Consider the following 12,276-nt stretch of genomic DNA (forward strand, 5'->3'; position numbering starts at 1 on the left):
ACTGTATTCATTATAACTTGTATTATCAATTAATGGGCAGAGGTCGGACCGTCCAAATAAACCTATTGGACAAATAAGGGGAAGGACAAGCTTAACTTTGAAGGAAAATTCCTATTGGACTAGTAAGGGGAAGGACAAGCTTAACTTTGAAGGAAATTTCATGTCACAGTTCTATTAGAAGAATAATAAATCTACCTTACTAGAGGAACAAGTACAAAATCTAGTTGAGTACTAATTATATTAGTGGTGGAAACATCATCTAGCTTTCCTGCAGCTTTAGCAGAGACTAGAGAGCACAGTATTCTGTAGTAGAATTATTTTTTTCGTTTACTGCAAAAACATAACAAAACTAAAGAATTAAAAGCCAAGAGTTCTTGAAATCCTTTGATGCACGAGGATATGTCATCAATCTTGCGAAATAGTTGCTTGTAAATTGGCTACTCCATTCAGTATCAGCAGAATATATGATCACTTCTATATGTCCCTGATGCTCTTTAAAGACTCCCTCCTTAAATTGTAGCCTTTTGATCTGTTATTATCATCCTTCTTTTTCCATGCTTCTCCATCCGTCATTAAGCAAACCATTCTTGTCATCCTTCTGGAGAAATTGAGAGGATCATTGAAGCAAGATGATACTTTAACTAAAGTCAACCTATTTCAAGAAATTGTACAATCTTCACCAAGCTAAAGTATGCTACCAAAGCTGAAACCTTAATTTAACGTATTTGTGACACACTTTCTACTGTAATTGAAGATTGATATTTGCATTTTCTAGTAATCATTCAAAGGTTGAGAATTTTAAAAATCCTGGAAGAAAATAAGAAACAGTCAATTTCTCGAGTTCACTGTCTTAATAGTTGAAAAACTCAGCATGATAAGTAACAATTGAATACAACCTAAACTATAATCTGGCCGAAGCTTTATTTTCACAATCTTTATAGTTCAAACACAGTGTGACATATAAGAAGTTGGATATAAAAGCCACCATGTTACCTCATATCTGGAAGAACTTCCACTATAATAGAAAATTGATCACTTAGGATTTCTTTGTAGCAGTTAAAAATCAAGCACATTGAAAATCTTGGAGTAATATTTTGTCCGCACTATTCCACCATCTTGGCAAGCTGGAGATGATCTATGAAGAGAACTTTCAGTGTTGCCTCCTTTATGAGATTACTATTAACTACTACGATAATTTTCCTTAGTAAGGAGGGAAATCTCCTGCATGATCCCACGAGGATGTCAAAGAGCTGGAGATGGACTAAGATAGAAGGACGAAAATTTTATTTGAGTCAAGACATTGGGTTTTCATCAAACACCTTTGCTATCGGAAAGAAGCAACCTATACTTCATGATTCAGAACTTTAACATGATAGGCAGAAATATTTAGATAGTTGCTACAGGAAGAAGGGGAAACCAGGAGTGGACTGACTTTGCTAAGTTGATTCAGATTGTTGTAAAAAGCATAGTGTATTTCTCGAAACTAAGAATAAGGAGGAGGAGGAGGAGAACACATGAACGCGACTGTCAAGAAAATCGTATAGCAACGCATGCAACAAGATTGTAACCCATATCAAATAAATTCTTAATAATTCAAACATAAATCAACAAAAATGGGCCAAAATCCAAAAGAGATTTATGTTAACACCCACGAAAATGTGATTACCAACAAAAGAGTAATAATAAGCAGAGAAAGATTTCACCAAATAAATTGCCAACATCAAAAATAATTACGAAAAAGAAATGAAAGAAGATCCATATTTAAAGAACAGCAAAGAAGTGCAATAAACAAAGAAAACTTACAGAAAAAGCATACCAAGACTGAGACCTCACCTTGAGAGTGCGAAGAATTGAGAGGAGTAGAAGAAATTAATAGAATGTAATGACTGGGAATCGGCTGTGAAATTTCTATATAGCGAATGCAGTACACGTTTACTAACATAATGTGCATACACGTGTCCTTATAGAAAGGTTCAGAGGCATGAGATAGAATTACATTCATACACGTTTAAAGTACAATTTGTAGTGCTTTTTGTTCGGTTATATGATGCTATGTTCGTCCTCCTTGGCCATTTATATATATTAGTAATACCCTCCTTTCAAATTCACCTCAATTCTAGACGATCTTCAATTTTTCATGTGCTAATATTCATGCCATCTTCATTAATTCCGGCGACGAGTTTTGAATCGTCTAAAATTTGTGGGCCTATAAAAAACGACCTAATAAACATTAGTCATCGCTTCGCCATGATAGTTCCTCGTTTTTTTGGCATTTTGGGGCCATAAAATATGAATTCAGGACGATTTTCAATTTTTCATGTGTAATAGTCCACACAATCTGTATGAACTCGGCGATTGGCGCCGAATCGTTGAAAAATTTTCGGGCCCACCAGAAACGACATAATGAACTAGTCATTGCTTCGCCATGACTATTGCTCGTTTCTTGGCATTTTGGGACCATAAAATAGGAATTCGGGACGATTTTCAGATTTACGTATGCTATAGTCCACGCCATCTGCATGAATTCGGGCGATCGGCTTCGAATAGCCTAAAATTTTGCTGGCCCATAAAAAACAACCTAATGAATAATAGTCATCGATTCGCCATGACCATTCCTCATTTTTTGGTGTTATAGGGGCCATAAAACAGGAATTCAGGATGATTTTCAGATTTTCGTGTGCTATAGTCCACGCTCTATATGAATTCGGGCGACTGGCTACAAATCGCCTAAAATTTTGTGGGCCCATAAAAATTGACCTAATGAAAAATTGTCATCCCCTCGTTATGACTGTTCCTTATTTATTGGCGTTTTAAGGCCATAAAACATGAGATCAAGACGATTTTCAAATTTTCGTATGCTATGGTCCACGCCATCTGCATGAACTCAGCCGATCATCTTCGAATCGCATAAAATTTTGCGGGTCCATCAAAAACAACCTAATGAACAATGTTCATCGCTTTTCCATGACCGTTCTTCGTTTTTTGGCGTTTTAGGGCTAGAAAACAGGAATTTAGGATGATTTTTAGATTTTCGTGTGTTATAGTCCACACCATCTGCATGTATTTGGGCCACTGGCTCTGTATCGCCTAAAATTTTGGTAGCCCATCAGAAATAACCTAATGAACAAGATTCATCGCTTCACCATGACCATTCTATGTTTTTTAGCGTTTTAGGACCATAAAACAGGAATTCAGGACGATTTCCAGTTTTTTTATATTATAGTCCATGCCATCTATACCTTCAGCATAATCGTTTCTCGTTTTTTGGTATTTTAGAGTCAAAAAATGGAATTACGATTAATTTTTAAATTTTCGTGTGTGAATCCGCTGTACCGAATCCGAATCGCCTAATATTTTGCATGGCCATAAAAAATGACTTGATGAATAATAGTCATAGTTTCGGCATGACCGTTCCTCTTTTTTGACATTTTAGGCCCAAAAAATTGGAACTCGGGCTGATTTTCAAATTTTGGTGTGGTATAGTCAACGCCATCTGCATGAGTTGGGGCCTACTAGATCCGAATTGCCTAAAATTTTGTAGGTCTGCAAAAAATGAACGAATAATAGGCATGGGTTCGGCTTGACCATTCCTTATTTTTTTGGCATTTTAGGACCAAAAAGCTAGAATTTGGGCAAATTTCTAAATTATTGTGTGCTATAAACCACGCCATCTGCATGAATCCGGGATATCGGATTCAAATCTCCTAAAATTTTGCGCGGCCATAAAAAATGACCTAATGAACAATAGTCACGGCTCCGGCATGGCCGTTCCTTATTTTTTCGCAGTTTAGGGCAAAAAAAACTGAAATTCGGGCTGATTTGCAAATTTTCGTGTGTTATAGTACACGCCATCTGCTTGAATCTCGACTACCAGATCAGAATTGCCTAAAATTGTGTGGAGCCATAAAAAATGATCTAATGAACAATACGCATGACTTTGGCATGACCGCTCCTCGTTTTTTGGCATTTTAGGACCAAAAAATTAGAATTTGAGCTCATTTCAAATTTTTCATATGTTATAGTTCACGCCATCTGCATGAATCAGGGGGGACTAGATTTGAATCGCCAAAAATTTTGCGGGGCCATCAAAATTGACCTAATGAACAATAGTCATGGTTTCAGCATGGTCGTTCCTCGTTTTTTGGCATGTTAGGGCCAAAAAATTAGAATTCGGGTCGATTTTCAAATTTTCATGTGTTATAGTCCACGCTACCTGCATGAATCCGGGCTACCAGATCCGGATCGCCTAAATTTTACGGGGCCATCAAAAATGACATAATGAACAATAGTCATAGCTTCGGCATGACCATTCCTTTTTTTGGCATTTTAAGGCCAAAAAATTAGAATTCGGGCCAATTTTAATATTTTCGTGTGTTACATAGTCTACACCATCTGCATGAATCTGATCTACTGGATCCGAGTCGCCTAAAATTTTGTGGGGTCATCAAAAATGACCTAATGAAAAATAGTCATCGATTTGTCATGAATGTTCCTCGTTTTTTTGGCATTTTAGGGCTAAGAAACAGGAATTCGGGTTTATTTCAAATTTTTCGCGTCCACCATATGCATGAATCCAAGCTACTGGATCCAAATCGCCTAAAGTTTTGGGGGCCACCAAAAAATGACCTAATGAATAATAGCCACAATTTCGGCACGATCGTTCCTCCTTTTTTGGAATTTTAGGGCTAAAAAACTAAAATTCGGGCCCATTTCCAAATTATCGTTTGCTATAGTCCACGCTATCTGCATGAATCCAGGGTATCGGATCCGAATCGCCTAAAATTTTACGGGACTATAAAAAATGACCTAATCAACAATAGTTATCGCTTCGCCATGACCGTTTCTCATTTTATGACATTTTAGGGCCATAAAACAGGAATTCAGCACGATTCCCACATTTTCGTGTGCATTAGGATTCCGTTCCTCGTTTTGAATCGTATTAAATCTTGTTTTATGGTCCAAATTCCAAAAGAAAAAGATGAACAATCATGACAAAATAATGACTATTGTTTATTAGGTCGTTTCGGATGGGTCCACAAATTGTAGGCGATTCGGAGTCTGTCACCCGAATTTATGAAGATGACGTGGATTAGCACCCGAAAAATCAAAAAATCGTTTTGAATTTCTATTTTATGGCCCTAAAACACCCAAAAATAAGGAACAGTAATGGCGAAACAATGACTATTGTTCATTATTTCGTTTCTGATGGGACCATAAAATTTTAGGCGATACGGAGCTCGTCGCCCACACGAGAATCAGAAATCATCCTGAATTCCTATTTTATGGCCCTAAAACGCCAAATAACAGAAAACAGTCATGCCGAATTCGTGAAGATGGTGTGAACATTAGCACACGAAAAATTGAAAATCGTCCATAACTCCTGTTTTAGGGCCTAAAAGGCCAAAATGGGACAGTCATGGCTAAGCAATGACAACTGTTCACTAGGTCGTTTCTGATGCGTCCACAAAATTTTAAGTGATTCGGATCTCGTCGCCCGAATTCATGAAGATGGTGTGGACATTAGCACATGAAAAAATCGAAAATCATCTTGAATTCATGTATGATGATCCTAAAACGCCAAAAACAAGAAATAGTCATGGCAAAGCAATGATTATTGTTCATTAAGTCGTTTCTGATTGGCCCACAAAATTTTAGGCGATTTAGAACCCGTTGTCTGAATTCATAAAGATGGCACGGACATTAGCACACGAAAATTTTTAAGAAATTACCCTAAATTCCTGTTTTTAGCCCTAAAATGCCAAAAAACGAGAAATAGCCGTAATGAAGCGATGGCTATTGTTCATTAGGTCGTTCTGATGGGCCCACAAAATTTTAAGTGATTTAGAGCCCTTCGTCGAGTTCATAAAGGTGACGTGGACATTAGCACGGGAAAAATTGAAAATCATCCTGATTTCTTATTTTATGACCCTAAAACGCCAAAAAAAATTCTTGTTTTATGGCCCTAAAACGCCAAAAAAAGGGATGGTCATGGATAAGCCATAACTATTTTTCATCAAATTACTTTTGATGGGCCCACAAAATTTTAGGTGATTCGGACCCCGTCGCCCGAATTCATGAAGAAGTCGTGGAAATTAGCACACGAAAAATTAGAAATCATCCTGAATTCTTGTTTTATGGCTCTAAAATGCCAAAAAATGAGAAACAATCATGGCGAAATAAGGACTTCTGTTCATTAGGTCATCTCTGATGGGTCTACAAATTTTTAGGCAATTTGAAGCTCGTCGCCCGAATTCATGAAGATGGTGTGGACAACACACAAAAAATGGAAAATCGTTTTGAGTTCCTGAATGCCAAAACACAAGGAGCGGTCATGGCGAAATAATGACTATTGTTCATTAGCTCGTTTCTAATGATCCCACAAAATTTTAGGTGCTTCATAGCCCATAGCCCGAATTCACGAAGATGGTGTGGACCTAAGCACATGAAAAATCGAAAATCATCATAAATTTCTGTTTTATGGTCCTAAACTGCCAAAAAACAAGGAACAATCATGGTGAATGATGACTATTGTTCATTAGGTCGTTTTAGATGGGTCCACAAAAATTTTAGGTGATTCGGAGCTCGCCGCTTAATTCATGAAGATGGCATGGACATTAGCACACGAAAAATTGGAAATCATCCTGAATACCTGTTTTATGGCCCTAAAACGCCGAAAAACGAGAAACGGTCATGGCGAAATGGTGACTATTGTTCATTAGGTCGTTTCTGATGGGCGGACTCCATCGCCCAAATTCATGAAAATTAGCAAATAAAAAATTAAAAATCATCCTCAATTCCTTTTTTATTGGCCCTAAAACGCCAAAAAAATGAGGAACGGCATGTAGGAGCAATGACTATTCTTCATTATGGCGTTTCTGATAGGCACACAAAATTTTAGGTGATTCGGAGCCCGTCGCCCGAATTCATGAAGATTGCATAGACATTAGCACACAAAAAATTGGAAATTGTCCTAAATTCGTCTTTATGACCCTAAAACGCCAAAAAACGATGAACGTTCATGACAAAGCCATGACTATCGTTCAGTAGGTCGTTTCTGATTGGCCCAAAAAGAATTAGGCGATTTAGAGTCCGTCGCCCGAATTCATGAAGATGGTGTGGACAAGCCCACTAAAAATTGGAAATCGTCCTAAATTCATTTTTTATGACCCTAAAATGTCAAAAACGAGGAACTTTCATGACAAAGTGATGATAATTTTTCATTAGGTCGTTTCTGATGGGTCCACAAAATTTTATGCGACTCGGAGCCCGTCGGCGGAATTCATGAAGATGGCATGGACATTACCACACGAAAAAATCGGAAATCATCCTGAATCCTATTTTTATGGCCCTAAAACGCCAAAAAACAAGTAACGGTCACGACGAAGCAATAACAATTGTTCATTAGGTCGTATCTGATTGGCCCACAAAATTTTAGGCGATTCGGAGCCCGTCACTAAAATTCATTAAGATGGCATGAACATTAGCACACGAAAAAATAGAAATCATGTTGAATTCCTGTTTTATGGCCTTAAAAAGCCAACAAACGAGGAACAACCATGGTTAAGCTATGACTATTGTTCATGAGGTCGTTTCTGATGGGCCCACAAATATTAGGATTCGAAGTTCGTCAATCGAATTCACAAAAATGGCGTGAACACTAGCCCACAAAAAATTGAAAATCGTCCTGAATTCCTGTTTTATTGCCCTAAAACGTCAAAACTCACCTTGGCTAGTCTTCACCAATAGCCTCAAAACAACTTATAACAAAATGGCAACATAAGGTTAACATGGCACATTGACAATAACCAGGGGACGAAATGCAATAGGGTAGTAGAATTTCAACTTGTACAAATTACAGTCTAGAGGCGTAGACTTCACAGTACATAGATATATATATTTATCAAACCTGTTCATCTACACAATTCATAAACGTAAAAAAAAAAATGAATTCCAAAAAATTACATGATAGACAACAAGAAAGGCAACATCCTTGTACACATTACGATTCCCAATCTGTCTCAGCATCACACAGTTCACAATATCACTCCACTTATTGTATGCTTCTTTCAGGCTAAAGTAGGAATGCATGCTCACAAATCCAACAAGAAGTCTCAAGAAGCAGCAGCAGGTGCAGTGGATGGGTTAAAAGCTTTTTGATCTCCGCAGGTGAGTACTTCGTGAGGCCCTGCTTCCTCGCGACCAACACCCATCAAGTCAAGATAATACTGGAAATGGGAGATGATGTTGTTCATGCCGTCAACATCACCTTGGCCACAAACACTATCGCCATAGAGAATGTTCATGGTCGTGCCAAAACCAGGAAGTCGTTTAGACAAAGTATCATTCTTCGTGGGTTTCCAATTCCCAACAAAGGCATCATGAGCTGAAGGCTGACCCTTTTTCATTGGGTTCATCCACCTCCAAATTGCAGCCTGGAAAGCCATGGTAGCATTTTGTTCAATGTATTCAGGATGATCTAACAGATTTAGCTTGAGGGCTTCACCAATAGCTCCATAATTGTAGTTCCTAGTAGAATTACCAATATAAACAAATTCTTAATACCTATCAAATATATAGTCAAGCATGCAAGCAGCTCAGGCATCAAGAATGACATTAGTAGGTACAATATGTATTGTTCGGTGAATTAAGTCTCAAATCACAAACCAACAAGATATTTCTGTGATCTAAAAAAGCAATCTCATGCCAAATTTAGTAAGTGATAAACCAACAAAGGAGTGTATTGAATTGACTCAAATAATGGCTTAATGAAAAATATCAATTTATAACTGTTGTCAAAAGATTAGTAAAAGAACATGTACCAGTAGATAGGCAAGGCACCACGACCATAATATCGAGCTCCAGGAGTGCATGGGTAGGTTAATTTGAAGTAATCATCACAGTAATCTTGGCTCGGACTCATTTCCTTGTTATAGCACAGACCCCAAGCCAATGGTCCACCAGTGGCAACTCCATAACCACCTGTTAACATAGAGTTGTAAGCTGGTAGAGAGAGACTACAATTGAACCTAAGAGAGATCACGGCAAACTACGCTACAGGCTAAATCTGAAGTGGTCAAAGAAACTCCAACTACATTTGAACATGAATCTCTCCAGAGGTTAAGTAGGATGACAAAGTGCTTCAAAAACTATTCAACATTGTCATCATAAACAAATTAAATCCCGAAATCTTTCGTTTTGAGGCTATACCTGTATCAGTTAATGAAATAACACAAGACAATCATCTCAATTGGAGAAATCACGCCAAACTTTTGACGAACATAAATTGTGACTAAGAATAACGTCTGAAAGACCATTTGTTCCACAAAATAAAAATTTATTTTGTACTTATCAGGTTATGCGTACATCTACCGCACAAAAGATACAGACATACAGATCATGCTACAAGTTGAGCATGCACAGGTACAAACAGAGAGATAACAAGAATAGGTTAAGTCATCCATAGATGGTAAAAGAGCCAATAATTCTTCAAACAGAACCTACATAAGTCACTTTTCACCATAACAACTCTATCTCAATTATAATATACACCATTCTAGGAAGGTTTATTATTTGGATCACCAAGGGTTTTGATTTCCCATTTCAGTTATTTCGCACAGAATTATTTGGACTAGTGTGACTAAAACTGCTCTGTTTTCCTTAGTAATTAGCTTAACATAAGCTGATTGCATCAGATCGCCAAGGCCCCAATCAAAATCCTGCACACTAAAGATCCATTATAAATCTCAACTTCAAGCAATATTCAGTTACCTACAAGCTATATTTGTTGAGCTGAGGGTCTATCGGAAACAGCCTCTCTGCCCATCGTGGCAGAGGTAAGGTCTGCGTACACACTACCCCAGACCCCACTTGTGAGATTTTCCTAGGTCGGTGTTGTTGTACAAGCTATATTTCTGAGAGGTAAAATTGACTACCAATTTCAATCATTTTTTTGAGAGGTACAACTAATAAAATTAAGTTCTAGTCATGGACACATCAACAATGTATTCTCTAATCATGAGCTTCTTTGATCTCTTACCTATTCTGGAATTATTTGAATCCCAATATTTTAAACAGACTGTACAATAAATATTGGGAAAATAGCCGCTCTCAAAATAATAGTCTAAAAAATGTATATTTTTCGTATATTTTTGTATATATATATATATATATATATATATATATATATATATATATATATATATATACACACACACGTTGTATGTTATATACAAAAATTATACAAATTTTATACAATTTTCCAGCTACCAAATGTAAATAGTTTCTGGCACGCGCTAAAAGTGATAATACCCCTACAATATTGTGATCCAAGAGGCTGGTAAACTTACAAGTAGTTTTGCTACCAACATGGCCAAGGAAAGCAGCAATTTCCTTCATCTGCATTCTCTTACCACCAGTGGTACCAAATCCAAGAGGTTGGTAAAGTGCTGCAGCATTGATGAAAGAGCTGTAATCCCAAAACCCAACAGCATGAGCCACAGGTGTGTTCCTCTTAGCGAAAAGCAGCTCAAATTGGTCTACGTCCAAATAATCAGTTATTGTCAAATTACAACAGAATTTTGACAATTTGTTACACTCCCAATCCTTCACACACATCTTCGTACCCTTCACCATTTTCACTATTGTTGGTCGTTTCTTAAATGACTCATTCTCATCTCCATTCACACAACCAATAATCGAGATTGCAATTAGTAGCAACAAACCTAAGCTCTTCATTTTCGAGATCCCCATTATTCTTTTCTGCAAATAGAAGAAAGATGAAAACTTTGAGAGCTGCTACACAAGAATAAAAGAAAATTTGCTTCGAGATTTAAAGACAAATACAATATAGCGAAGTGAAAAGACAACTTACTGAGAATCAAGAATTGATTTTTGAGAATGGGTATTGATTCAATTTTGTGTAAATTATTTTTTCTTTGGGTACAAAACAATGCAAGGTAGATGGAGTATCTTTTTCAAGAAAAGGGACAATAAATGTGAGGAAATGGAAATGAACGGTGGAAATTGGTCTGATTTGGGTGGAAGATGGGAAGGACGGTGGAGATTGATGGGTCGAAGATGTCGGGGGAAACAGGCTGGATTTGGAATCAAGCAAAGCAGTGGAAGGTGAGGGCTGACCCCACTTGAGCTAATGTCACTCCACCGACAGCTTACCATTTTCCTTTTCTTTTTTTCTTTCCAGCTAACCACTATTTTAGCTCTAGTTTTTTTGGTCAATTTTTTGTGCTGAAAAAAAAAAGGAAAAAGAGAATATGTTTAGACGTATGTTCGTGTTTTATGTCACACAAAAACAACCTGCACGACAGCCAAGTCTTCCACTTGACTTCAGCCTGCTCCAACACTTAGCCAAAATTACAGTAACTTTGGACTTAGAATATTTTAAGCAGCTTTTCAACGTAGTAAGTTTAGGACTGATTTTAGGCAACGAAGTATGATAAAGGCAACAGAAAATAAAGATGAAAACAAGGCTCAATATACAGGAAATTTCTTCACCAGCTTTGTATTTAACTCGAGCAAACAAAAAAACTCAACTCAAAGTACAGACGTGTATAAAGGAAGATCACTCTTGACCCTCACAAGACTACTCTTAGCCTTAGGTGTTTTCACTCTTGAAAACCAGTCTTAGGACTCTTTCCTAACTCAATGTGTCTCTTACACGTTTTTCTCTTATCTCCCAAACATAAAGGGTGCTGCCCATTTATAACACATGAACCAGCCCCTTTTCTTACATTAGTTGTCTTAGGCTTAGACACTTGTCCCACAAATCCCACTATTTTAGCCTAATGTAGTTGACAACCCCCAACTACTAGGAACATGTAAAGATCATGCCAATAATAATGGAAACATGGCCAAAAACGTGCTAACTCCCATCTGCCAACATTTTGAACAAAGCCAATTGCTGTCCATGTGCACAGCATGTGCCGTAACCGCTCTTGACTTGGTCAATCTGAAGCTTGGTGCCCATTTTCGTGCTTGGCTTTAATCAGGCGCCAATGCCATTGTATCCAGCTGCATTGTAACCACATTTTGCCTATGCCATTGCCCACGAACATGGCCCTTTGTCGCGCCCCAATGCCATGACAAGTCTGTCCCGCGCACTGCCTTCCGTTGCACTTTAGCCTGCCTTTGTCACTTCGTTTTTGCCTTGCCTTGGCATCACTGCCTCATGCCTTGATGCCTTTGCCATGATCAAGTGTCACCCTCAGCCCGCAACTCATTGTCAAGCCCTTGCCAAGCTGCCTCGCCTCCGTCAAAGCC

General features: G+C 37.8%; 1 protein-coding gene and 1 long non-coding RNA gene across 2 annotated transcripts; both read right to left on the reverse strand.

Moving 5' to 3' along the window:
- Positions 1-140: 140 nt before the first annotated feature.
- On the reverse strand, positions 141-1,978 carry LOC109238908. Its single transcript, XR_002069825.1, has 2 exons — positions 1,804-1,978; positions 141-598 (listed from the first exon to the last, which is right to left on the reverse strand). It is a non-coding gene; the product is annotated as an uncharacterized LOC109238908 (long non-coding RNA).
- Positions 1,979-7,797: 5,819 nt separating this feature from the next.
- Positions 7,798-11,020, reverse strand: LOC109238909 (chitinase-like protein 1). The gene is made up of 4 exons (XM_019405398.1): positions 10,871-11,020; positions 10,347-10,758; positions 8,820-8,979; positions 7,798-8,526 (listed from the first exon to the last, which is right to left on the reverse strand). Exons 2-4 carry the CDS (start codon positions 10,747-10,749, stop codon positions 8,112-8,114), a joined length of 978 nt encoding a protein of 325 aa, XP_019260943.1. The 5' UTR covers positions 10,750-10,758; positions 10,871-11,020; the 3' UTR covers positions 7,798-8,111.
- Positions 11,021-12,276: the final 1,256 nt, after the last annotated feature.

Source organism: Nicotiana attenuata, unplaced genomic scaffold, assembly GCF_001879085.1.
Source record: "Nicotiana attenuata strain UT unplaced genomic scaffold, NIATTr2, whole genome shotgun sequence".
NCBI classification, from domain to species: domain Eukaryota; kingdom Viridiplantae; phylum Streptophyta; class Magnoliopsida; order Solanales; family Solanaceae; genus Nicotiana; species Nicotiana attenuata.

Excerpts from the sequence above, each read along its gene's own strand:
- LOC109238909 (XM_019405398.1), bottom strand. The coding sequence starts at position 10,749 with ATGGGGATCTCGAAAATGAAGAGCTTAGGTTTGTTGCTACTAATTGCA. Across the intron at positions 8,980-10,346 it reads TGTTGGTAGCAAAACTACTT|GTGGTTATGGAGTTGCCACT; the intron begins GTAAGTTTACCA and ends CTATGTTAACAG. Across the intron at positions 8,527-8,819 it reads GGTGCCTTGCCTATCTACTG|GAACTACAATTATGGAGCTA; the intron begins GTACATGTTCTT and ends TAATTCTACTAG.